General features: G+C 41.0%; 1 protein-coding gene across 5 annotated transcripts in view; it reads left to right on the forward strand.

The window, feature by feature from the left end:
• Nucleotides 1–536: 536 nt before the first annotated feature.
• The window catches only part of SHTN1 (shootin 1), a 67,187-nt gene continuing 40,008 nt past the window's right edge, over nt 537–27,715 (forward strand). Inside the window, exons 1-5 of one of the 5 annotated variants that reach the window (XM_068951621.1) lie at nt 537–740; nt 11,667–11,719; nt 19,459–19,519; nt 23,898–23,992; nt 26,308–26,476. In XM_068951621.1, the coding sequence (XP_068807722.1) occupies nt 683–740; nt 11,667–11,719; nt 19,459–19,519; nt 23,898–23,992; nt 26,308–26,476 (436 nt within the window). In that variant the 5' untranslated portion in view covers nt 537–682. Of the gene's footprint in view, nt 741–1,195; nt 1,439–11,666; nt 11,720–18,021; nt 18,041–19,458; nt 19,520–23,897; nt 23,993–26,307; nt 26,477–27,715 lie in introns of those variants that run through there. The other 4 variants (XM_068951625.1, XM_009668620.2, XM_068951623.1 and 1 more) reach the window with 4 other exon arrangements.

Below are 27,715 nucleotides of genomic sequence, written 5' to 3' on the forward strand. Positions count from 1 at the left end.
GGGGGGGGCCCGCCAGTCAGCCAGCCGGGGGGGGGCCCACCAGTCAGCCAGCCGGGGGGGCCCGCCAGTCAGCCAGCCGGGGGGGGGGCCCGCCAGTCAGTCAGCCGGGGGGGGGGCCCGCCGGTCAGCCAGCCGGGGGGGGGCCCGCCAGTCAGCCAGCCAGGGGGGGGGGCCCGCCAGTCAGTCAGCCGGGGGGGGGGCCCGCCGGTCAGTCAGCCGGGGGGGGGGCCCGCCGGTCAGCCAGCCGGGGGGGGGCCCGCCAGTCAGCCAGCCGGGGGGGGGGGCCCGCCAGTCAGTCAGCCGGGGGGGGGGCCCGCCGGTCAGTCAGCCGGGGGGGGGGGCCGCCAGTCAGCCAGCCGGGGGGGGGCCCGCCAGTCAGCCAGCCGGGGGGGGGGGCCCGCCAGTCAGTCAGCCGGGGGGGGGGCCCGCCAGTCAGTCAGCCGGGGGGGGGGCCGCCAGTCAGCCAGCCGGGGGGGGCCCGCCAGGCGGAGGGCGCCGCCGTGCCCCGCACCCTCGCACATGCTCACTGGGGCGCCGCGGGAGTCTGGGCATGTGCAGAGCGGGCAGGGCCGCTCCCGCCCCCCCCGGGGCTCCGTGCGCCGCCGCCCGCCCGCCCGCTCCCAGGTGAAGCCGCGCTAGGTGGGGCGGAGCGGGGCAGCCGGTCGCCGGCGGCGGCGGCAGGATGAACAGCTCCGACGAGGAGAAGCAGCTGGAGCTCCTCACCAGCCTCAAGGACCAGGGTACGGCAGGCAGCGCCGGGCGGGCGCCGCCCTGTAGCTGCTGCTGCTGCTGCCGCCGCGGCGGCGGGGCCGGCGGGACCGCGGCGGGGCGGGGCGGCGTGAGGCGAGGGCTGCGCGGGCGGCGGAGAGCGGCGCGGGCGGGCGCGGCAGGGCCGCGGCGCTCGGCAGGGCCGCGGGCAGCGCGGGGGCCGCGGCTGCCGAGGCCCGGCCGCCTCCCGGTCCGGCCCCGCCGTCGGGTGTTGCCTCGTTTCCAGGTCCCTGTCTCTGTGCGGGCGGGGCAGGACCCCCCCCCCCCTTTTATTTTATTTTTTTTTGTTTAATTATTTAAAAAAAAAAAAAGGAGTTGAAACGTTTTGGCTCTTCCCCTTGTCGGTGCTCGTTCCTGGGCAGCTCCCCGCACCTGCTCTGCTTCTCTGCTGCTGCAGCTAGGTCGGCGCTGGCGTCGAGGTGACCGCGCGTGAATTTGGGCCGATGGGATGGCCGGGTGTTGCAGCGGGTGAGCTGTGAGCGCTGGTAGCCCAGGTGCCGCTCCCTCGAGCGCAGGCTAGCCTTTGCGCTGGGAAAAGGTGTGTGACTAACCCGTGGTGTTAATCCTGCTGTCAGTGAACGGGAGCGGATAGTGGTGAACCTGGATACCCGTCCTCTGTGCGCCTCTTAGGCACACGGTCTTGAGCAGAAACGCTGGCCAGCTCCGAGAGGTAAAAGTCCATCTGTCTAGTGGTCTTCCCGTGGAAGGCAAATTTTATATGAAGTTCCTTATTGTTTCTGAGCTAACTTCACCTCCGTTTTCCTATTGTGTGTTGTTAGATGTGATATCACCTACCCGTTAAATCCTCTCTATTCCGCTCCTTGTGGGTGTGCAGACTTCCCAGCAAGAGGTCAGGGTTAGCCCCGATATGCCATAGGCTTCTGCGGAGTCTGTGTAACTTCCAGTTAAATGAAATAAAGCATTTTGATTTGGTTCCGCTTCTGAGTCTGTATCTGGGGCTTTTGTAGAAAAGTCCAATGCTTCTACTTCATAGGTGTTCAGCTCCTTTAGAAAACTTAAAACAACGTAATGTTTCATGTTCTGCGAGAAGGGACTTGAGAAAGGGCTTGGATGTTCCAAAAGGTACCCTGCTTTTCTAACGCTACTGGTCAGGGTATTCCCAAGCCAGGCTGGTCTAACAAAGTTGCTACATTCATTCCTTGTCTAGTAAAGAGGTAGACGACATTCAAAGGGCCAGCATGTTACCAGCTATTTGAGTTGTAGGCACGTATCTGTAGATGTGTGCCAGCATACCTCCTGTCTCACAGCTTCATACGCGGTAGGCACGAAATACCGGCCCTGTGTGGCTGATGCTACAGCTCCCACAGCGGTGTGCCTGTGGTCCTTGTGGAACCTGGGAAGGGCTCTGTTTTGAAAGGGTGCAAACTTTTAATGGGGAGATCGAAATTACTGGCGTGTGGTGGTGGATCAATACCCCTTTTCTGTGGTTCATTCTGACTATAAACTCATTCAGTCGTCTTTGCTGTGCAGCAGGAGCTTTCCTTAACCAATAGTTGAATACTTATGATCGCCTGTCTTGGCACTTCTTTCTTCTTTGTTCCTGGCACATTCAGCAGTGTGATTTCGTGATTATCTGCTGCCCCTGCTAGATTCTGACTTTTAATGATTGCGGTCAGTGTAAAACTTACCATGATCGCATAGCTGTGTGCTTCGATAACGCAGGACCAAAAAATGAGGCTAAAAATCTAGTTTTGCTGATAGGCCTGACTACTTGCCACTGGTACTGTTGGCTCCAAAAGAGTGGTTTGTGCCAAAATGACAGTTGCTGAAGTGTCAACAAGCAGTTGCTAAAATGGAAAGTTTGGATTACTTTTCACAGAAATCCTAGCCTCCTTCAAACTGGTTGGAAGTTTTTTATTGTCTTCAGTAGGACTAAGGTTTCAGTTTTGATATCTGGAAGTCTTCTGTCCAAATAGTCATAGTATCCTTTAATGTCTAATGAAGTTTATGACACGCTAGGAATTAGTTCAAGGAAAAGATACTGTAACTCAAGTACCAGCTGTCCTAGATCCACTTAAGCTGTTGAAATAGAAACTGTAACAGGCAGATTGTGTCCTGTAAAGCTTTGTTCTTGATACGTTTTTGCCCTAAATGTAGACGTTTTTAGTATGCTGTTACGAGACCACCCAATGTTTTCATAATTTTATGGCCTGCTAGAAGGTTGATTTTTATGATGAAAAAATTATCGCGTGAAAAACTTTTGAAAATACTTACTCCTCTGTGTTCTGTTTTTGCATCTGAAATAATGCAGTATTATGGTAGGACACTATAGTTAAATTATGCTAACTGACAAGTCCCAAGTCCGTGAACTGTCCAGAATAAAAAGCCTAAGTGATGAAAAGGTAATGAGATGCTTAAAGTTATCCTAACAAGAATGATCTAAATATTGTTACGACAGTTAGGTAAGTTTACTTCCTTTTTACGTATTTTAAGCTTGAATGTACAGTTCAGCCTCCGTTGATATTGATGACAAGATAAGAGGAAGGTATTTTAGATACTAACAACTTTCCTCAAATAATTTTAGGACGCGCAGTAAAGCATAAGCAGCGTCTAAGGAGAGGGGGAAAAAAAAAACAACCCTGCTTCTAGTCTTTTTCTTCTTTACTCTTTCTAGTGTAGGTAATAGTATTACCCTGAAGGTAAATGGAGTTGATGGACGGGTCTACTCTCTCTGAATATTTGGGGTAGCAGGCATGCGTACTGTTCAGGAGTCTTAGTAATTGCTGCATTCAAGGTGGTGTAAGAGGTCAGATTACTGTAATATTATGGTCTGTAGTCAGGCTTTTGAAAACCTCCCATTGATTTGAAGGCGTTTCAGAGAACATTCAGTAGGACCTTGTTTGGTTCCTCTTTCAGGGAGTGTTTTCTAGTCTTGAGTAGCTCATCTGACATATAACAACAAATAACCGTACTGGCCGAGAGATGACGTGAAAGGTAGAGGGGAATGCAGCAGTGTACATGGTTGATTGTCATCATGTTTCAACTGCTGCTTATGCTTTTCCTGAACAAGGTCAGTAGATGAAGGCAGGTGGTTTCATTGCTGCTCACACAATTTTCATTGGCAGCTGTGACACTGACTGGTGTCTAGACAAATTTACTTGGCTGTTTGACATAGCTCTGAATGGCGACAAGGACACTGAAACTGTCTGTGTGCGCGATACGCTTATCTTTTGCCCATGCTGAATTTTCCAAGCCCTGTGTATTACACTTAGATACCCGATACTGATCATTCTTTGGCTTACTCCGTTACCAAGTTTAAGGTGAGCATCATGAAGAAACGTGATCTCTGTATGGATGACATTTAGGATTTAAAGTATTGTTTGGGCTTAATCCTGTGAATAACTTTCTGAAATGATTTGATGAGCCAGAACAGATCTGCTGTAATTTTTAGCATTATCTAAATGTACTCTAAGTGATATTTCAAGCAAGTCACCATTTCCATTCAACTGACCCTTGTAATTTCTACAGCTAAGACTTAAAATTGAAACAAAACGCTTCTGGAAACAAAATCAGCTGGGCAAAACCTTGCATTGTTAATGGTTTGTTGTAGAGCCTGAGGAACCATAGCAAACCAGGCTAACAACTGCATCATAACAGTGACTGATTACTTGCCTGGAAGACTGGCTTTGTTTATCCATGGTTTTATTGGTAGTGCAGGTATTTGTCCTTTAAGATAAAGAATCACCTTCAGCTGTCATCACATCTTTGTACAGTTGAAAACAGCAGTCAACAACCAAAATATCTGGAGTTACAAACTAGATAAAACTATGTTTCAACTGACGTTGTCAAATTTCTGATTGCTTTCCTGATTTACAGTAGTTAACTACTGTTAACTACAGATATACTAAACCTGTTTATATTGCCTGGGCTTTCTTCACCGGTTTTAAAGATCTTATCGTACTGCTTGTTTGTTGGTGTTATTTGATGAAGTGTGATAATTTCCAGTCTCTAGTCCCAAGCACTACCTTGTATGATTTTTTTTTGGATCTGTTCAATCTGTTTATAAAACATACCAAAAACTTTGAATAAGGGAATACCCTATATCTTCAAATGAACAGGCTGCCAGTCTGGCAGAAACATCTCAGAGTAATACCTTTTGAACATATGCTATTAACAGGTTCTTTATGTGACTTGACAAATGTTTTCTTCTCTGGGGCGCAGAGGTAATTTTTATGGGTCAGTGGAATTTCTTCGTTCAGGGTAGGATGTCTTCTTGGGTGTTGTGTTTCCCCCCTGTTGTCATCTGTTCTATAGCTTTTCTCCATGCACCTGTGTATGTGGGTCTTGGCAGTGGTCATTCCCCAGCAGAACCCGTCCTGCTTGAATGAATTAGTCATTTATTAGAATTTAAGTGTTCTCCCACCTCACTTTTGTGTGTTTAACCGTATCTATTTCTCAGAAACTTCTGAAGGCAAACCTTTTGGTATGAGCTTGACAGGCTTTATCAGGTAGGGGTATGTTTAATTTCCTTTTCCGGTTTCCAGGAAGCTGGGAGATGGCAGGATGCAAATTTGGCGTATTACTGGGAAAATTCTTTGTATGCACATCTACAGAGCTGAGTAAAATTAAAGCATATGGTAACACTAATGCAGGATCTGACCTATATTCTCCTATTTAACATTTTTATACTTACATACATGATTTTTTTTTAAAAGATCTATTTGGTAATCTGATTTCCTAGATATCAGCTAGGGCAGTTAATACATGGCCAAAAGCTTGGTTTGATCATATAAGCTTTAGGCCTCATAGTAGGTTTATATCTTCCAACTGACTCACAATTTGGAGCCATTTTGAAGTAACATGATATAATACCATCACTATATCGCAAGCCTTTTTTCCACCCTAGAACTGACATTTTAAGAGCAGTATCTATCACGGCAAAAATGGTTTATTCATGTATATGTTTCCAATTCAGTAAATTAGTGCAAGAAATCATGACGGCAGAGTCCCGTTTCCTGTTTTAAATCTGGAACATTTACTTCCCCATAGTATTTGTGGATTAGTTGTAATTAACTGTGTGTGAAATAGGCTCCATCTTGTATACAAACTCTTCTGCACAAGACTGCTTGAATACACATCTAAGTACTTAGGCGTTTAATATTAATGAGTGTCCTGAATAGTGTTGTGTGCAGTACAGCCTGTGCTGACATCTTATCTAATGTCACTGTTCAGCATGTGGGAGCCAGTGGTAGTGATTTAATTTCTGCAGGTTAAAGGGGAAGGAGAAAAGACCATCACTGTTATGTAGTGATGGTGTCATACAATATTGCATTGACAGGATTCCAAATCAAGACACTTGAGTATGTCGCATACCTCTTTTATTATGAAACCCAGTATTCTCCTTCTTGGGGTTCTTTATTGCCTGTAATCAATGCATATTTTGTAGGTTGTGAGTTGCCTTCGCCTAGTAGCAAAAAGGTCAAGTTCTCCTGCTCTGTTGGTATTTGGATGGAGGGCTTCTGCATCTCTGTGCTGGTATTTCCTCCAACCTCTATAACTGTAAAGCAAAGCAGAACTTAAGCCTATATTTTCTATTCGCTATCTTAAACATGGTCATGTACCTGACCCTAAAGTGTCAGGTAACGTATTTTTTTCTTCAGTATTAGTATTAGTGCAGCCAGACCTGTCTGCTGCTTCTAGGGCATGACCGCACACATTCACCTTTACAAAAATCCATAAGGGGGAAGCTCTTCAGCTTCATTTCTCTTTCATGGAGGCCCAGGAGATGTATAAATACTACCCAAACACCAGTGTGAAGTAGTTTGTACGTGGCTAGTGCTAGTAATGTCATACCTCATCCCACTGAAATAGAGACTACATGGGGTAAGTGGAAGTGATCTCTGAGCCTAAAATTGGGAGCAAGAGAAAAATTGACCCTTTTTAACTTTTGTTTGTTCTCTTGACAGCAATTCACAGGTCTTGTTCAATTTTTTCTTATAGGGAGACTGTTGCTGTTTGGGACATGCTTTGTGCAACAGACTCAGCCTGAGTCTTCATTTTCCAAGTATATTAGGAGTGCAGCAGTAGCAGTGCATTTAGGACTTCTACTGTAGTCTTGCTATAGGGTATGATTCTATGCCTAATGGTATACCTGAACCTGCAAAAGGCCGGGTATTAATATACTTCCACCCCGCAAAAAATGGCTTTGTTAGGATAGCTTATTTCATCTGGGGGACCAGTGTGAGTGATACCAATGGAAGTATTTTTTTTGCACTGTAAGCTTTGCCTCATGCCTGTACCAGCAAAAACTTCCCTGTCTGTAGTCCGCCAGAATAAATAATGGAATGATGTTTGCTTTTCTTGGCAGATCTTGTTACTTTCTGATTAAATAAGGAGGGTTGAAAGGCTGATGTTGAATCCCTGGTTGATTTGGCATGGAAGGGCTCTCAACCTACTTGAAGACCACTCTGGTTTGCAATATAAATACTAAAATATGTGAATGTATGTATGTATTTTTTTTTTACATGCAACATTAGAAAAGGGTTTCAAGAAACTTTTTGTAAAAAGAGTAGAGTCTCACCAGCTCACTCTGTATAAATGGTGTCTTTTTCTGTTGTCATTGAGTATTTGCACCCTTATGACCTTGTTTAACTAATGAGTGCTTTTTAGCGTAACAAGTATCTAATATATAAAACATCTAACTGTTAGCAAATCCAGGTTCAGGAGAGACAAATTCATAAGTAAAAATCAAAGGACTAAGGTATAATTAGAGGAGCTGCTGTATACAAAGTTATCTGCTTAATTTAATACAAATGAAGCTCATCAATACGTGCTTACAGGGTAGTCCATTCTGGCCAACTGAGCTGTGGAATAAGTAAATAGTTGTTGAGTGAGCAAGGTTGTATTATGAAGGAGCGTGCTATGTTTGCTCATGCTGGCTGTTTTGATGCTTGGCTATTTTAAAATAAGCATAAGGTTGTCTAGGAATGTGCTTTGGGTGGATTAAGGGCTATCAGTTAAAAATCTTCTGCTCTCTTTTCCATTTCCAACTTTTTTCTTTCCTAAGTCTAAATTGGAGTTGCAATGCTGTCTTCAGTCTGCATGCAGATAGCCTGAAGCAAAAAAATGTTGTTTAGATCCTGCTAAATTACTTTCTATAATACCACTATATGTCAATAATTATTCTAATGAATTCTGTGAAATTTAGTGTCAGACAACAGGAATACCCCAGAGGTATCTGATACATATTACATATTATAACTCCTCATGATTCACATGCTCTGAAGGCTAATGGTTGCAAAATAGGCATTTTACTATCAATAAATATTACATTGGTTCTTTGAGGAAACAACATATGGCTGTTCTAGAATTATAGTAGCACCTATAGTAAAGCATCTTCACTTGCTTATTTTGCTAACCACTAACATTAATTTATTGGGGAGAGATATCCATAATCTTTATTCTAGGGAAATTTATCTGTAGCATAATCTGAATGGGTCAAGGTGAGACCTGAGAAGAAATGCTCAGGTGCCATAGTCATGTATATTGTGTGAGAGCACTCATAGGTGAAGAGAAAAATGTGGTCCTGGCTCTCAGAGAAAGTTTAAGCAGATCCTAGTAAACCAGGATTGATGGCTTATCTATTCATGGAAGAGAAATAATGATACCTTCTAACCTGCCAAAGAGAACTTTAAGATTAGATGATCTATATGAGATTTGGACCATTTAAAGTGCTGCTAGTTGCTGCTGGTATTAATTGTTCTAGGATAGTTTTAGAGCAAAGAGTCTTCACTTCTACGCAATTTAGTGTTTTACTGAAGGTTGTGAATGCGTGACCTTTTTTTTTTTTTTTTTTTTTGAAGTGGCCTCAGAACTTCATTGTACATAAAACACTTGAGAAGCTTTGTATAAAAATTCAATAACAGAAAAACCTTAGTACTTCCCCAGCCTCCTTCCCTTCCCCCCGCCCCCAAAAAAACTCCACCAACTTTCCAGTCACCCTTCTAAGTCAGCAGAAAATGTGTAGTAATTTTTTTTTCAGTTGCCAGGCCTGACAAAGAGAACTGTTTCTCAGTTAGTTTGGTTTATAAAAATCCATACCCTAAAATCCAGTTGATAGGACCTATATGTACATATTAGCTAGAGGTTACCATCCATGAAGAAAGATCTTAAAATAAAATGTCAAATCCTTGATATGTACTAGGTGTGTTCAGGGAAGAAGTAATAGCTTCTTAGTGATAGTAAGAGGATGGGCACACCGAGAAGATGCTGAGGAAAGCTGCAGTGATTTCAGCGTGGAGTAGCTGATGATTCTGTGTTTTCCTTTGGTGACAAATGTGCCGTGGGTTATGCTATGCACTAAAAGAGGGAAAGGCTACCTTGAACATACAGTTTAATTCCCATTAACATATAGGTGAGCAGCTGCTGTGGATTGCTAGTGTTGTGTAAGTTCATATCCTGGCTTGTTTTGTGGTAACTTGTTCTTGTTTCCGTGCATTAAAGGCTTATCACTTCAGAGCTGTTGGTTGGTGGAGCATGTGGGGAGAGCTGTCAAGGGTGAGACAAATGAGAAATTCCACGTGTACGTTCTTAGTCATTTATAAAGTATTGAATAGCAAGTTTAAGTTTGCTTTAAACAAAGGCAAACAAACGCTAACAGTTTTCAAGCATGAAGAAGCTGTATCTATTGATAGAGCTTTCACTCCTTTTCTTGATCTTGAAGCTGACTTCTAGAAATCTTTCTCTATTTTCCTGAAGGGAACACAGAAATAGCTTAGAAGTAGAACAGTGGGCAAGGGGCATAGATTTTACATCTTGCGCAGGGAATGTGTTGTTTCACTTTGTGTTGTACCCTTCTTGGAGCAACTACATTAACCTGATTTCCTTCCTGCTCACCTACCTGTTGGTTTCTTCTGCCTCTTCTTTCCCTCCAGAAATGTTGCAACCATACTTCATAGTGGATAAGGGGTGACAAAGATATTAAGTTCCTCTAAATTTTGTGAAAATTTTTGTCTGGGGAAAAGAGAACTCCGCAAACTATTGTCTCCAGTAAGGAAAAGACGACAGTGCGGTCTCACCTGTAACTTATCTTTTTTGGCTTCTCAGATGCTTGGTCAGCATGCTAGTAACTCTCAATCTGTGGCACATACTGCTTGTTATACAGTCTCTAGCTGGTGAATATGGGAGGGATCTGCAAGATGGGTAGGGGTTTCATAGGTAGGTAAAGGGACCTGGGAACAGGATGAAGAGAAGTGTCCTGCATCCCTGCACCAGTAGAACCAAGGCCTGCCACGCACATTTGTAAGACTTTGTTCACTCCACTGCTAGAAAGCTGTTTTTACTTGAACGAGCAGGAACGGGGATTTTTTCATCTGTTTAAATTGTCAGACCTTCCCGTGAGTTTGTATATGGCTTGTGGTTTTGTCTTCTGTGGTTTTATTTCACTTTTTTTTTTTTTATCCCCTTGAGAGTACTGAAACTTTGTGGCTTCCACCACTTAGAACAAAATTAGTAGTTTATTTCAGAAATTTGAGATTTGTTTGTTATTAAGCATCTATTAAAGTTCTGACTGCAGTCTCTTCTCAGCTGCTGCTAACAGCAGAGCTGAGATTTCGGCTAAGTGATTTCTAGGCTCGAGGGTTGTTCAGTTTCACTTTCTAGATAATATAGTCAGTAGGATGTTGCCAGTTCCCAGCCCTGTGAAGGGCAGAGTCCTGTGTTTAGAGCTTCTAGCCTAGGAAGTAAAACTGCAGTCTGTATCCCAGATTTCCTATATAATCTTAAGCAAGCCAGTTAACCTGTCTGTGCCTGAGTTCTGCACCTCTAACTTGGGGCCAGCTTGGGAAAAGAGCTGTGTCTGAATCCTGAAGCTAGTGATCCCAGTTTTACCTGGTTTAAACAAGAGAACATGCTCAAACCCTTTGTCCAGTTATGATTAAACCTGCTGAAAATAACAACCGTATTCTAATGTAGCTTTCTTCTATATACAAGTAATAAATAATGAAGAGATAAAGAAATGTTGGAAGAAGGTGTAGAATAATGTCTACAGTCATCTAGTTTTATTCTTGCCATATGCATCTTAAGGGCACAGTGTTCCTTTCTGGCAGTCCGCTTGTTTCTGTAGCACTCGGAGGTGTGTTCGGTTGCTTTAGAACAATAACATTTAGATGACCTTGAAGGCCGAACGGTCCACGTGGGTCACACCGAAAGAACAATGGAACTGGGGAAGGCATGGCGATGAAGGCATGTCCCTAAGGGAGTGTTTTTAAAAAAAAAAAAAAAAAAAAAGTTGGAAAAGGGCACACGAAAATATACAATAAAGCGGAAGCTTAACTGGTAACAAGTTGATTGTTTTAATTATTGATTCACTAATATGAAACAATGGATGTCCAGAGCCCTCAGTTTGATCTCTTGCTCCACAGCGGCATTCTTGTCTGATCTTGGGCAAATCATACAGTCTTTTCATATCTCTGTTGTGGAATCAAAAATAAAAAAACTCTTGTCGGACTGTTGTTTGAAGAAAACGTTAAACCATTTAAGATGCTCAGCTACTCCGGAGATAAGAATGTGTAATGGTATTGTATTAACTGTGCTTTCTAGCATTGATCTGTAACCTGAGCCAGTGTGGGTTTAAAATGGTGACCCTAAGCCAGTAAATTCACCTTGTAATTTTTGAACTCAATCAATAAGACTGTTTAACTCTCCATTGATCAAAAATTGATTGTTTTGGGAGCCACCATCTTTTTCAGACACTTTTCAATTACTTCACTTCTAAAAGGATATTCCAGTTCATCCATAAGCTATTAATGAAGTTTATGACCCATATTATTTAAGAAGTCTGTCTACATAGCCAGAAGAACTATAAAATGAGTGAAACAGAGCTAATTTGGGTAATGGGTATGCTGCAATATTAATGCTTTTTTTTTTTTTTTTAATAGCTATTGGCGAATATGAAGAGCTTAGAGCAGAAAATAAGAAAACGAAAGCGGAGGTTTGTATTTAATGACTATTTTTTTAATACCTAAAATGCTAACTATCCAAATACCTTATTGGTTACAGGAGTTTGTTTGTTTTTAAAAGCTCAAAGTTGTTTACGTATAAGGCCATCACTCATAATACATATAGGTGCAAATGGTACTTAAGGAGCAATAAATGTAACTTCCAGCAGCTATTCTAGCTATCGTACTCTAAGAAGTTAGTGTAGTCTGTACACAATCATGTGCAACGTGCTCTAGGTGACCCTGCGTGAGCAGGGGGGTTGGACTAGATGACCACCAGAGGTCCCTTCCAACCTCAACCACTCTGTGATTCTGTGAAATGTGTGCATATTTTTAAGTGACTGCAGCTGCAGCCGGTTTGCAGATGGTTACAGTGTCAGCATGGACTAACTCAGGTATTTAGATCCCTCTCCCCTCTCCCCTCTCCCCTCTCCCCTCTCCCCTCTCCCCTCTCCCCTCTCCCCTCTCCCCTCTCCCCTCTCCCCTCTCCCCTCTCCCCTCTCCCCTCTCCCCTCTCCCCTCTCCCCTCTCCCCTCTCCCCTCTCCCCTCTCCCCTCTCCCCTCTCCCCTCTCCCCTCTCCCCTCTCCCCTCTCCCCGAACTTAAATATATGGAACAGAAGCTGTAAGTATGCTAAAGCTGCCAGTGTTTATCCCAGACATTGCTCAGAAGGAAAGGTGTGTGCAGTTGGAAAGATGTCTTATCTCAACTTGCAACTGTAGCAAAAAACATATTCTCAAAGCATCACATATCCTTTTGCGAAAACGCAGAAGGAGTCTGTCCAACCTGAAAAGAGACTTTGAATGTATGGACATAACTTCATACATTACTGTAGGCTTCATTTCAGGATGTCTGTAGATACTGGAGTAAGAAATACTGACCATTTTCTAGATTGCCCGGTATAATTACGATAAGCAATCTTTGTAGTAGTGAAATTAAGCGTATTCAGTAATGCACCTCTTCTTCCCCCTGCTAGCCCCCCAGGGACTCCCATTCGCCTTGTGAGACGAAGGCAAGAACAGAGAACTCTGTGCTGGGAGAGATTTTTGTGGCAGCGTTGTGTCGCGTAAATCCCCATCAATGCGCAAAAGGTTTTTAGCAGGTACCTGCCAAAAGAAACTGTGGGCAGCACAAGCCTCTTATCGGTCCTAGATACTAAGGAAGGCGGTGGGGCAGTGCTGTTCTGTATTGTAAACAAAGGAAATTCCCCTTTCTCCAGTATCAGTGGGCTGAAGTTGCAGGGTATGTGTTGGTTTCCCAGTCCCTATTAGCTGCCAAGGAATGTGGGTTTAGTTTTGCTTTTTGTGAAGGGCCAACTTTAGTCTAGCTGTTTTATATGTTGCAATTTAAGGCTCTAATGGGAAGACTTTGTCCTTGATTGCTTTCTCGTTATTAAAGAAAACTTGAAGCTTATCTTCACATTAAATTTTAGCAATGATTATGCATATTTCAACTGAGCTGAGCATACTCTACTTCACTCCCTCCTGCCTGCTGACCTTGTCTTTTTTTACAGTGCTTGTTTTTGCATTATTGTGGTATGCTCTTGTTTTGCTGCCCTACACCAGAGCCTCAGATATTCTAGGAAACCAGTTCTACTTTTACAGTAGGAAGACTGTGGCAGTTCATTTTCTAGTGCTCAGAAAAAAAGGAGATTCAAACTGAGTTAAATCAAGAGTCCATCTAGCCCAGTATCCTATCTCTGACAGCCGCCAGCAGCAGAGACGAGAGCGTAAGACCGCATATATTACATCCCCTGAGTACTCTTCTAGTCTCCAACCTTTTTGTAGCCCAGGGACTTCCTGAACTGTATGTGGTTTCTGTATGTTTTACTCTCAGTAGATTTTTTTTTCCTTGAATTTGACCAGTCTCCCCTTGAGCCTGTATTGATTATTAGTTTCCATCACGTGAAAGGAGTTCAGCAGCTGGACCGCCCTTGCGTGGAGAATGAGTTCCCTGTCTTTGCCCTGAACCCAAGTCCTGTGAGCTTTGGTGTTTCTTCAGCAAAGCTTTGTTTATGTGGGGGAGATTTGAGGGAAGGTTTTCTTGAACTGAATTTTACTTAGAACATGCCTTTCTTCAAAAGCAATTCGAATGAGAAATTTTGTTTCCAAAAATCAAGAAGTGAATTGTTCTGAGCTCATATCTTACATTCTTGGTTTTTTTTTTTTTTTGCTGCTCTTTCACAAGACTTGTATTCTGTAGCTCTGCATATTTGTAGTCACCTTTCTGTGAGTTTCTTCTGAAGATCAATGTGGTACTTTTTTAAAAATACTTGAATAACAATTGAGACTCCTCCAACACTGGGCATGTGCTTAGCTAATTTGCCTTACCGGGGATGCAAGAACCTCCATCCTGCAGATTGGTGTGCTTATGTAAACATTTCTGTTTAATTGTGTAAGTGCTTGGACTCAAGTGGTTAAGTGTGAGGCCCTAAGTGCATTTCTTCCACAAAGCAACGTACTGATATACAGTTCATAGTTACGTTTACTTACAGTGCCAGTATCAAAGAACTTTTTCCTCATATTACTGTATGGCTTTGTAATCCTGAAAGCTCCTTAGCATCTGTGTACCTTTGTGTCTTTGTTAATGCTTTGCAGGATCAAACGTGGGTAAATGTTGGAGGAAGTATGGCACAGGGTACCTGTGCCTGTAGATCTTGAAGTTGCAGGTGAACTTCTGGTCCCATTTCCACCACTTTCTGTCAGTATGAGTATAAGCAAATTTTTCCTCTGTATTAATTGCGATAATGTAATTGCATTGATAGGAGGAAGGTAAGAGATAACTAAATATTTTTAAATGATTTGCAGACTATTTGTAGGAAGTACCACACTGGACTTAAGTGGAGGTCTATATGTATATGCCTTTGATAAATTTAGTGGAATTTTATTTTAAATCACCAGCACGTTTACATGGTGCTGAGAGATGGGCTCTGCCAAACTTTTTTTTTTAATGGAAAAATGATCCTAGTTTATATTAGAAATATGCAACTAAGTATACAACAGATAGCTAACTTAGTCAGACCTAATTTAATTTTTGTTTTAGATCTATAGCTTTAATTTCTTATCTTTTTAAGGTTAGCAGATAAGTTGACTTTTATGTAGGTTATTTTATTCAAAACACTGCTGCTTAAAATGTTAATAACTTTGGAGATGCAAGAGCCAAAAATAAATTCTTTGATCAGCAATGTCTCTTCCTCATTCCCTCACTAAGCTGTCAATTTGGAGACCTCTGGTGGAGTCTGTGACAAAATTGAAGCAGCGTTTTTTTTATTAGCATTTTTAAATATTTTCAAAAACTGGAGCAAAAATGACAGTGGTAGATTACTTCTTAGGTCATCCTTTTAATTGAAGTAACCAACTAAACATGCATACCAGTCCCAAAATTAGATATCTCATGTTCAGCTGAACACAAATGTAGGTAACTTAATATGCAGTTCTGATGTATTCAGAGTCAGATCATGAATAATATTTGACTACTTGCTAATCAGACAGAAATGACTCTGAACACTGGTTTTGACAGTGTTTTGTCACTCTGCCAGTAGGGGAAAGAAAGGCAAGACAGCTTTCCAAAACACTAGATGTAATACTGTATCTCTGATACAGCATTCATGGTGTTTGCTCAGTTAACATATAATCCATTCTGTTCATGTGCTTTTGTCACCGAGTGGGAACAGAGATGCGGTTCTGTCTTGATGACATGTTCATTCTCTCTGTAAGTAGAGAGTAGCAAATGTCATAGCATGCTTTTGAGCACTGTACCATACTCATAGTTTTAGAACAACCATAAAATCAGCCTAAATTTTATAGTCTGTATAAATTGAAAAGAATATATCTTGTGTTGTTTAGAAATGGCTTTAATTCACTATATGTCCACGGTATGAACTCTTTGCATTTTAATATTCTGTACTAAACAGTGTCCTCCTTGTTTTTTGCCCTTTGAAGGCCCTTTACTTAAGTCAGTAGGAGCTTATCGCAGGGAGTACACAATAGTTGGGGGGAAAAGAAGTCTGTTACAAGAGAATAAGAAATCCCGGCCTTCCTGAAATTAGTGGCAAAGAATCATTAGACCTGTGGGAGAGAAGGTGCAGAGATCTGTGTATCCACAGGGCTCCAGGTGGTTGTGTGCATCAACTTCCCAACACCACGTTGTAGCATCAGGTTCTAATGCCGGCACAACGCTCCTTCGGTATTGTGCTAGCTCCAAAAAGTTCATGCGCTGCTGTTCACCTCGCAACACATACAATATTTGGTTTGAACACCAGTATTTGACGTTTACGTGACTGGCTTGTTAGAAGTAGTCAGCCTAATAGTCAGTTATACTATGTTAGAAATGATCTTTTCTCTAAGGGAAAAAATAGGTGCCAGAGTCTCTAAATACCAACTTTCACTAATGGAATTTCAAAAAAATGGAAGTCTAGCTGTCTGAACGTCTTGGGTTTCATGGTAGTAGTCATCTGAGGTGCAAGAAGACTTGGCTTTTGCTGCTAAAGTATTGCCTGTACCTTGTGTATCTACAAGGCAAAAATCTGAAATTAAGAGCTGTGTTTGGCAAAGCTCCTGAGCTTGAGCCTTTAAAGATGAAGAACTGTTAGGAATTATTGTCACAAAATGAATTTAGGAAATTGAACTGTGATTTGCTTCTTAAAAGTACAAAGGCACTGACTTTATGTTGCCAAGAAACTGACTCTTATAGTCAGTTCATGACTGGAATGGCAATATTGTCTGTTAGTTTTGTTTTGTTGGGATAATGGTACTATAAATACTACATTAACCACATAGTACATACAAGGGTGTAAATGCATATTTTTCTCTGCAGAGAAGCCTGAACTCTTAATAAAAAGGAGTAAAAAACAGAAGAAATGACAGAAAATCCAAGAGTTTTCTAAATTTGTTCATTTGAGGGTACTGTTGAATATGGAACTATCAGCTGGCACTGACAACGAGAGACTTAGTAAAGGACTTTAAAACTATTTCTTTTCAGCAATCGTATGCACTTGAATGTGAAAACTCAACAGTAGATTTTACAGTAATATTACACTGTTTGTCTTTCAGTGTTCAGGAATGGTTATATTCTTGTCAATTAGCCATTCTACTGTATATGCCTCAAACTGCGTTTTTTAGAAAGGGAGGTAGTTGCAAAATTTTGAAGGCTTCTGTGTGAAGGCTTCCATTTTTGAGAGCAACTAACACTTCTAAATCTTATATTTTTAATTATTTACTCTTTTAAAGGTAAGATAATTTATTTTAAGTGGAGGCAATGTTTCTTATTATGAATCTTAATTGTTTTATATGAATTTTTTATTTGCACAGCTTCCCATTTTTAAACAGTACAAACAGTTGAAGACAATCTCAATTTTATCTGTATTTTTTTTAAAGCTAAACTGAAAATAAATCAAAAAAAATTTTTTTTTGTAAGATTGTGAAACAGGTCTGTTTGAACGGGTCTGATTGCAAGACAAAAGCAAAGTGCTTTCCATTGATCATTTCAGCAAGGGTAACAGTCTCCCACTTTCCTTTTCTTCCTGCTCTTTTATTCTGAAGCACGGTAGCAGCAAAAAAAAAAATATTCAGAAAGCTGCAACTGGAAGCAGGAATTGTTCTGCGGAGACCCAAACCTACAGACCTCAATTGTGCAAAGAAACGTGTGTAACTAGTAGGAGAACAGTCAGCTTGCTGTGGTCCGAATGGAGCTCTGTCACAAATAGCACTCAAGGTGAAGTGGACTGGGTCATTTAACTTCCCCTTAGCTGCACATGGAAAGCTGTTACGCCTTACAGTGTGTTACTGGAGGATTTCGAAAGGAGTTTTATCTGCCACTGGATAAGGAGTGTACCGCATCCTCTACATCAGGGTTTTTCTTCCATCAGTAGAAAGTATCTTGTTGACTTCTACAGGCAACAGATCAGGTCCTTAAAATGCTGATCCTCCTGATTTTTGAGCTGAGCGCTCAAAGTATTTGCTCACTTCCAGTTTGCAGTGGGCTGAATGCTTGCAGAGCACAGAAAAGTCTGTGGGTGAAGTATGCCAGCGTCTCTGTGGCAAAACGTGAAGAGGCAGCAGCTCACGCTGATCCCCTTTGCAGCACAGCTGTGCTCTGCAGGAACAGTCAGAAATACTTTCTTTCTGTGTCTTTTACTGCCTTCTGGTCTCAGACTGTATTTCTACCAGTGAGGTAAGACAGAAGTTTCCGCTGAGGAAACTGAGAGGGCAGGCACCAAACAGCAAGGTTCAAGCACAGATTTCCCTTCCCCACCCCTCCTAAGCAAAGTGCTCTAAACAGCTTCTCTGTTAACTCCCCGCAGCAGCAGGTGAAACGGTAAGGTCTCCTCTGGCACCATCAGCATGCCTTGCTCCTTTCGCGGTTCTTCCTTGTTTCACAAACCTTTGCAGCAGCAGCAGGTGACTGAGCAGTCCTCCTTACTCAGCAGCAGTTTCTCATCTCGTCACCCCCATGCCGTGAGAGTGGAGACTGCTTGTTGAGTGCAGCTCCTCCTGCTTTCACAGGTAGCTATCAGCAATGGCTTCCAAAGCCTGCATGGAGGCTACCACTGAGGCAACATTGATGGCATCTTCTCTTTGTCAAAGAGCAGATCATTCTTTGGGACCCATCCAAAGTCCTCTGGAGCTGGTAGATGGGCTTTCCTTGTATTTAGCTGCGTTTGCATCAGACTCCCCCTAATTATTATTTAACAGCGGGTTCCTTTCGTAGCTAATTGAAAGTGGGTCCTCATGTGGAAAAACTGAAAATAGATCAAAATCATTGTAGTTTTCTATTTTTTTTCCTCATTCTTTGTCAATGGTTGGAATTCTTGTAATTGCCAGAGTAGTTACACTTTAAGGAAGTCAGTCGCATACATCTCTTCCAGAATTAATAAGTTAATGTAAGATGATAAATTACTATGAACATATACAGCTGCATGTGAGGAAGAACGTGCAGTGTGTGTAACATAGGTTGTGTGCCAGTCATACTTCCCCTGGGGTCATGGGGTTTTCACAGTGTGGTTAATCACTGACAGTATCTTGTAAAGTTTACTCATTTCTTCAGATTCCTTCATTTGCTTATAGACATCAGACTGCTTCAGGAAAACCCCTTCTGTTTTATTCTTTCTCTTTGAATAAATTTTTCCGTTGTAAGAACAGTGATTACCACTCTATATAGTATTAGCATTAACCCCAAAATTAATAAAATGGGTGGTGAGATATCCTCAAAGCACGAAAATGCGTATCCTCCTGTTTTCAAGGTCAAAGTTTTGCTCACAGTGTCATGAAACTGAATGAGACGTCCCTGTTTATTGGCTTTTTTTTTTTCCTTTTGTACATATTAGGTTTGGAAACGTAGGCCTCTGTTCCTAATCATATGTATGTTAGAGAAACTAGGCTTAAAGTATATTCATGACATGCAAGTATTAATGTTATTGCTACAGAACATGTATGATTTTGCTTACATCAGTTTTGGATAATGTGGCTCTTCTAAAATATTTTCAGTGTAGCTCTGAATTGGAGCCTAAAATCAAATACAGCTTCTCAGTGTTGTTAGGAAATACTCTGGGTAATGAATTTTTTAATGCATATTTTCCATCAATCTTACAGGACTGACAGCAAAAAAAATGATGCTTTGATAGGCTTCTGTGCATAATTGTTCCTGCAATTGATCTTTGTTGATTTTGCATGTTGTGACTGATGGCTAATTAAATAACTGGGATCAGTGCTTCTTTTCAATTTTCTCTTCTACAGTGTGACAAAATCAAACAAGAACGAGATGAGGCTGTCAAAAAACTGGAGGAGTTTCAGAAAAGTAAGTTGTTATGTCAGTGGGAATGTTTTGGCATAGAGAGTTATGAACGTAGCTCTGAGTACCGTGAGGCAGGATTGTTGCGATTCAGGTTCAGTTGCCGTCTCTCTTTCAAAGCCCCACACTAAGGAGTTAATCTCATAAGACTTTGGCTCTTATCAGACTAACTGCTGTCACAGCATTCAAAAACCCTGAAACAGGTAACCATCCTTAAGGTGCAAGTGATGAAAACATAGTGGTACAAACGCTGCTCTATTTCACCAGAATACTGCAAGTGACTTTTGGAATAACATCTGCTTGAACTGAGTTGGATTTGACCCTGTTGCTGAAATTACTGCTGCTGCTATTAATAATTTTTTTTTCCAGGAAGAAGGAGTAAAATTACTGTAAGCATAGAGGCAGCATTAAAGATTTCTAGCATGAACTGATGTCTCTTGATAACTTTTACAGCAAGTTCTATTTTGTCCAGGCTGTGAGAGTGTCAATATTCAGTTTTGCACTTTTATGGTAATGGTTCTATTGATACTGTACGGTGTCTGGAAGCAACAAAGCGCATCTAATGGGAGTGGAAGTATCCTAGTGGAATAGCTCCTTAGAAGAGACAGTTACAATAGGGTTGTGGTCTGTTATGTCTGCTTTGTGCCAGTACGGTGAACTACAGGACAAAGCATTAGAAATGTGGATGAAGTTAATGCAGGATAAGGAAGCCACACAGTCTATACTTTTGTGTGATTATGTTAGTAGAGGAATTTTCTGACTTCTATTTTATAATTGCTTGTATGATATAATTATAGGAAATGATCGCCGTTGATTTTGGATTTTCTACAGTCTTAAATGATCATAGAGAATATTCTTGCCTCATAGAATAGTTTTCTAAGAAGTCTAATTCCTGTGGAAAAAATTGCAGCCTGTTTTGTTTTTGTTATGATACAAGGAATACCAGAGTGTGGCAGAAAATGTCAAGTAGTTAAGACTTAAAATTTGAAGTTATATTTGAAGTTGTAAAATTTTATAGGTTTCTTTTATCTTCCTTTCACATTTTTAAAGGACATACCTTGTAAACATAGTGATAAAATGCCAGGAATATTAGGATTTTAAGGCAATAATAGAGCCCATTATTTAAACGACAATATAAAAGGCAATTATATTGATGAAGAGCTACATCGGCTTTGTGTCTGTGAATAAACTTGGCCTGTACTCAGCTTCTATTTGTTCTCCTGGCATAAACACATATTGTGTGTGATTCCAGTTTAATGGGGCCCCGTTTGTATGCCAAGCAGCTGCATTTTAGGCCCTATTGCGTGATTTCATAGCTCTCTGAAAATTGGTTCTATTGAGCACAGGAGATAGAAGGTGGTGGTGGGGGGGAAAGCTTCAACACACAATCATTTCTTTTCAATTGGAGCCAGCAAGGTTGATGACAACATGACCATTGTGTTATAATGATAAGACCACTAAGGATCTGTACCTCTCATCAAGGCTTTCACACAACAGCAGATACAATTTAATTCACTGCTCTGTCAGCAGTGCTGATACCATTATGCCGTCTGTCTCCACAGTTATAATCACTGTCCTCCGAGAAATGCAGTTGAAATGATCTTGAGCAGTCAAAGAAACTCTCAATTAAGGCTGCCACTTCCAATGTGTCAGATTGTGTCTTATGCACTTGGTACAATTTTCACTTCCAATCCTGTTTATTTACAATGTCTACCAGTAATTATGCTTAACATGTCATTTAGTGAGGGTGCCCCTGCCAAGGAGATTGTTGGGTGCTGCCGTACCATTGAGTGGGAGTTTCTCGCAGTCAATGCCATCAGCGGCTTTTAGTCCCTGATGGGATGCGGTAGTAATGTTGATAATGCAAGTATCGTGCTCATCAAGTCATAATTAGATGCCACTCAAATGTGCCACTTGTAATAACAGTGTTGATTCATGTTTTCTCGGTGACTGCAACTACTAATTAGTTAAGTGGTTTTTGGTTGGCCTGCATTTGCTGTGGATTATTATTACCCCTGAAAAAAACTGTCAAGGTTAGAGATGTTTCAGGCCACTTAGTGCCGCTTTATGAATTTTAATATTGACATAATAAGAACTTTGGACAGACTTAGGAAATAATATATTTTTGTATTTAATTTGGAAAGATTTTTTTTCCCCTGAGTTAATCATAATTGCAGGTTAATTAAGTTTAAATGAACCAAGAGTAATCTCTAGTTGTGCCATGTGAGCCCAGTCCTTGTTTCCTAACTTCAGCTAGCTTTGCTTGAGGACATTAGATCCCTGTCTGTAAGATGGGAGCAGCCCTGCATCTCCACTGCTCCCTCATCCTGACGAATGCATTTCATTGCTCCAAATTTCTGAGGCTAGGTAGAGCAGAAATGGAAGAGATATCTTCTATATGAACAGGTTTTACCCGAAGCTCTTCCTCTCTTAAATTAAATATAGTAGCTGGTGTGACATGCTTGGAGCAGAGAACTTTCCCAAAGCCAGAAAAAGTGGCAATAGTGCAACCACTCCTCTTTGGTTGTCTTTTTACTATTGGAAGACCTCTTGTACCGATGGTCTGTGGTCCAAGAGGTGGTGGTGGTGGTTGTTGGTTTTTTTCTTCTAGAGGGGAGTTAGCAGACAGAACTTCAGAGAAGCTCTGATTTTTTTTTTTTTTTTTGAACCACAGGGCCTCACATCAGGCAATCTGAAAACTGCTCTTGTTTGTAGATCTTGTCACTCACATGCAGCTACTGATTTGACAGCGAACTCCAAAGTATTGATGATTTCCTGTGCTACTATCTACTGTAGCATCAGTAAAACTGCAGTCATGAATTAATAGTAAAACTTCTTAGCTGCCTGCATGTTCCTATCCTAAAATCCTGTTTTGAGGCTGTTAAGATGATCTCTGGATAACAAACAGGGTTTAAGTATCTTTTTTTCAAATTTTAGGAAATGTTAAAATGCATCATTCTTTATTCACAGTAGGGAAAAAAATTCTTGGAGGGCAGGAGAGACTTTCTATCATTAGTATGATATCGTTAGTTTTTAAAGTTAATCTTCATGAAAATTAAAGGAGATAATAGGAAAAAGTCCTCCTTATTTAGGCTACCAGCCTTGTCCCTGTTGCAAAGTATTGTTAAGCTGTGCATAGTCTTTTTTGCACATTAAAATCTTGACACTGTATTGAAAAGGAATCTGTGCCATGAAATGATTTGCAGAATTTGAGTCCAAGCTACTGCTTGGGTGACAGTGCCAGAAGGCAAGGAGGAATTTGCATCAGTGATCGAGGTGCTAGCTTGAGAAATGAGAAATGCTGTTCAGTTTCTTGCTCTGCCTCAGATCCCCTGTGTGACATGGAGCTTGTCACTTAAAAGAAGACTTTCAGCAGTCTGTACACAGGTGCTTAACTGTTGTTGAAAGTTGAGGGGGGTTACAAGCCAAAATGTTATCTGTGCTTTTAAAACCTCTCTAAGTCCTGTTACCTCCTATGGAACAAATCTTACTTTGTTACATACATTTTTGGTCACTCTAGACATAGTGAAGTATTCGTTATGGTAATAGGGACCCTGTAGGATAGATGCATCTCTTGCATTTCCAACAGTGATGTCAAATGCAGTAGCACAGATGTGTAACCCCGATGCAGTCAGGCAGCTAGCTCTTCGCTCTGGTCTCACGGAAGATTGTGTGTGCATGCATGCACATACATCCTGGTGTCTGAATCTTTGTGTAGGACTGTAAAGGCACAGTGTGAGGCTGTGATGTTTATTTTAGTATACACGCAAGTGCAGAAAGAAATAATTAAAACACTGAAGCCGTATGATAATACAGAGTTTAGGTTGTTCAGCTGAAGCCATCAAAAGTCAGGAAGTACCAGCAGTGCTGAGGTCCATCAGCGGTGAATCCATCAGGCTGTATCCCAGCTGGCTACAGCCAGCTTCAAAGCTGATGGAGCAGAAGGAGAAGCGATGGTGCAGTGTAGTGATTTGACCTCTTTGGAGCATTTGCTGTAGCAGGCACTGCAAATGTGGAGGCTTCAGTACTTTAACTCTCTTCTCCATTTCCAAGTAAACTTCCTACAGGCCTGTGCTATATGTCCATCCTGTAGTTTTTCTGGTACACTGCATTTAGCAAGTGTGACGGTATTTAAACTACCGTTTAAACCTGAAGGCTGGAACGTGAAAATAATCCCTTGCTAACACATCTGAATTGCTTGAAAAGATGCAAATATTCATTATTCAAAACAGTTCTCATCCATAAAGGTTATAAAAGTAGGAACTTCTCCGAGTTTGAAATGCTTACATAAGAAATTTAGCAGAAAAAGATGTAATATTTCTGATCATGGGATGCATGTGTCAAGTGCAGGAAAACGCTGACTAATTTTTAAACCCTCTCCTAGTTTCTCATATGGTTATTGAGGAAGTAAACTGTATTCAGAACCATCTTGAAATTGAGAAGACGTGCCGTGAAAGTGCTGAGGCTTTGGCTTCTAAGGTGAGGAGAATTATGGTTATTCTGTTTCATCTGATTTCTTTTCTTTCATCTTGAGATTGCAAAATTGAGACATGCATGTCCCTTACATTGTTTTTGCATACTTTTGCAGATCCGTGAAATTGTTTTGAGGTGCCTAAACTGTAAGCCATATGCAAGACTTAAAATTGCAATTCTGGCTGTTGATGAAAGAAATACCCATTTGAATTTAGTTTTTTTTTTTTTGGAACAGTAAGTCAAGGACCGACTTCTTGGTATCTAGTTTTTATGTGCATGCAGGTTAAATGGAAAACAAGTTTTAGAACTATCCCATGTGAGATATAAAACAATAATGAGCATTTCAGCGTCTAAATCAAATGGAAAAAGTCAACCACTGCATTACATTTCAGGTGATTGTTTATGAAAGCAAAGCGAGGGCAGGGGAAAGGTGACCTCCACTGCTCTGTTGATTGCGTCTAGTCTGATGAATTTAGCAAGCGTGTAATTTTCTATATTCCATCTCATCAGAAGTGCATTATTATTAAAGAATGTTTTTATCTCTGTGTTATATATTTTTGGCTGTGTAAAATGCATCTGAACCACTTCATCAGAAAATGGACTACAGCAATTTTGAACCAAATTTCATTAGCAAGGCTGACTGCCTTTTTTTTCCTCTCCCCACCCCCTGCCCAAAGTACATCTTTAGATATGGTAAAAATCACACCAGCAAGAAATCACTTTAATTTAGATGCATTAGCAATGTACTTTCTGGAGGTATTTACTTAATTGTTTGCATAATGACACTATATTAGAATTCATAAGATAGACAATCAGCATATAAGTAAGAAAATGAATGTATTTAACTTTTCCTTCTCTGCTCTTTTCCTGTAATGCACGTACAGGGGTAGTTGAAAGACTAGCCCTGTCCCTTGGGGCTGCTTTGCCAAAGCTAACTTGTTTGTTGGTGTGTGCTGACTAAACCATGTAGGGTTCGCCACACCACCCTTCCCGCTTGTGCAGTCTCATTCTTTGGGAATGAGATGTTAAAGAAACATTTTACTTGAGTAAACCTTCCATAGTTAAGGGGCTGAAGAAAGGGGGATCAAAGATGATTTGCTTGGGTGAAGAAATCAGGATCAGTCTAACTGGACAGAATGTGTTTTATTTCAAGGCAGAAATTGGACCTCTGCACCCTGAACTGGATGCGCTGTGTGTCATCAGTGGAAAACTAAGCCTCATTCTTAGAGCAGGGAGTGCTTGGCTTGTGGGTGGACCGTGACCCCATATTTATCTGAGCACCCCTGAGACTGTGGTGAGCTTGCTGAGAGCCACTGGCCTGGGTTGTCTAGATGCAGAACAGCGAAAGAAATGGTGAGAGGGAAACATTGGCAACAATCCCCATTGTTAAATTTATCTTGCCAGCAGTAACCACCTTGGTCAAGATGGAGTTATATATAAATATACATATGCATGCATACACATACGTATATACACACACACATATATATGTGTATGTATGTATTTTATATATATATACACACACACACACACACACAAATATATATATATATATGTATATAACCAAACCTCTTCTGTGTCATTCACCATCCAGGCATGCACTTAAGCATCTAGAACAACTGCCCAGAGTGATTTCTAGCTTGTGGTTTGGCCCATAAAGAATTTGTTTGTGATAGGGCTTTCGTTTTACATATGTTGATTCTACAGTAATAATTTCAGATAACTAAGAATAATTCAAAAGGATTATAAGGTAGTTCTGTCATGACTGGGTGTATAGTAGTTGTGATATTTGTTACTTGTAGTTTATAAGTAGAATAAGGTTGTAGGAAGAGATAGGACCAACTGATACGGCTGGCAAAACCAGACAAGCTTTCAGGCATGCAAGCCCTTCAGGTCATTCAGTTGGGGCTCTTGTTAGTAGCAGTACATGCTTAAGGGTCAGGAGCTGAAGCAGCTATTGCAAAGAATGGATAGCATTAAGTAAGCTTGATAGTTGAGTTGATGTGAACTTACACAGGGTATTTATTAGTCAGAAGTACCAGAGAGGACTCTGTCTTCCCTGATGGAGAAAAGGGCATGAGTGAAGCAGCATGTTGAATTCAAGCCTCCTCAGAGGAGAAAGAGGACAAGCTTCCTGTCTTCAAACCATTTTAGTGTAAAATGGAGTGTTTAAATTAATGTCATTTTTGTTTATCTTGCTTCTTTGTTTGATTGATCTTTTAATGACAGGAGGAAAAAAATCCATTTGATTTTTTTTTCTTGCACAGCTCCTTAAAGACAGACTAACTAGCTTATTACTGTTTGCACTTCTGCACTTGCAGCTGAACAAAGAAAATAAGACCTTGAAAAGAATTAGTATGCTTTATATGGCGAAACTGGGCCCAGAAATTATCACTGAAGAGATTAACATTGATGAGGAAGATTCATCCACAGATACAGAAGCTAGCTCTGGATCATGCAACTCTGTGCATTGTCAACGTCAAATAAAAGGTGAGAATTGTTGCTGAGCCTACCGTGCCAGACAGGGCAAAAATTGTCTAAAGAATGACCATGTTCTTTTGGGCCAGAAATGTGTCTTGCTCAGGATTATACCTCTGACAGTGGTCAGCAGAGGATTTCCAGGAAAGACTGTAAGGACATGGCAGGCCTATCGTGATATTGTATAATGTGTGTGCAACAAGAGAATAGTATATACACAGCCAAGAGTTCAATGTTACTGAATTGGTTTAAAAAAAAAATTCCTCAGATCCTTAACACAGTAAAAGTTCATTTGTAGTTAAGCAGAAGGACAAGGTCACCTTGGTATTGCTTCAGCTGCTATTTATATGACTTTATTTCAAAGCCTTGGAAGACAGGACTCTCCATTTATACTTCCTTTGTGTACTTTTGTATACACAAGCTTCATTCATATTCTAGAGTTATTACTGAACAAGCAAATTAAGAACGGACTGCTATCAGGGAAAACAGCAAAGCCTGGGAACATATAATTACATTGATATCAGAAATCTGTACTTTATTAAGAAATTTCTGGTACCTTTTTGAAAGGCAGTTTATGTTTCATTACAAAAACTGCCTTCCCTTCTAGCCTAACTCTGTGATGAAGTCATCCTGATCTTGTGTATGTTACTATATCATAGCATCCAACAAAAGGGAATGTCTGTGTTCATCATTTTTTAGAAATGGAGAGAGCACATAGTGGTTCAGTTTTTTTAAAAGAATTTTCAGCGGTTTTCTGATAATAATTGCAATTGCAAATGATTTATAGATACAATTGTCTTAAACTGTAAACCTGACCTTGTTAATTATTGTCTACTTGAGTGTTGTGCCCTCAATGAAGTGGTGCAAAGTATCACTGAGAAAAAAGCATGAGTGTTTTAAAAACTCAAAAAAAAAAAAAACCTTACAGAATGTCACAGCACCCTTCTAAAGTAAGCAGCTTTCCACTGTGTAGGCATAGGAAAAGAGATGAGGGAGAATAGTGAGAGCCACACTATGCAACTCGTCTGAATCAGAAATAAAATCATGGAGTCTTCTACTGGAGAAAAATGTCAAGGACATTGTTAGAGAGGGCAAAGATTCTGGCTGAAGATCGGGGGAGAATGTATTTAGGAGGACAGCAGAGACAAAGGAGAGAAGATTTCAAGAAAGGCCCTGATGTGTGTGTTTCCTCTCCTGCTGAGGAATTCATTGGGGAACAAAAAGTATGTTGTAAAGGAGTTAGAGCTCTTC

Source organism: Struthio camelus, chromosome 7 (genome assembly GCF_040807025.1).
Source record: "Struthio camelus isolate bStrCam1 chromosome 7, bStrCam1.hap1, whole genome shotgun sequence".
NCBI classification, from domain to species: Eukaryota; Metazoa; Chordata; class Aves; order Struthioniformes; family Struthionidae; genus Struthio; species Struthio camelus.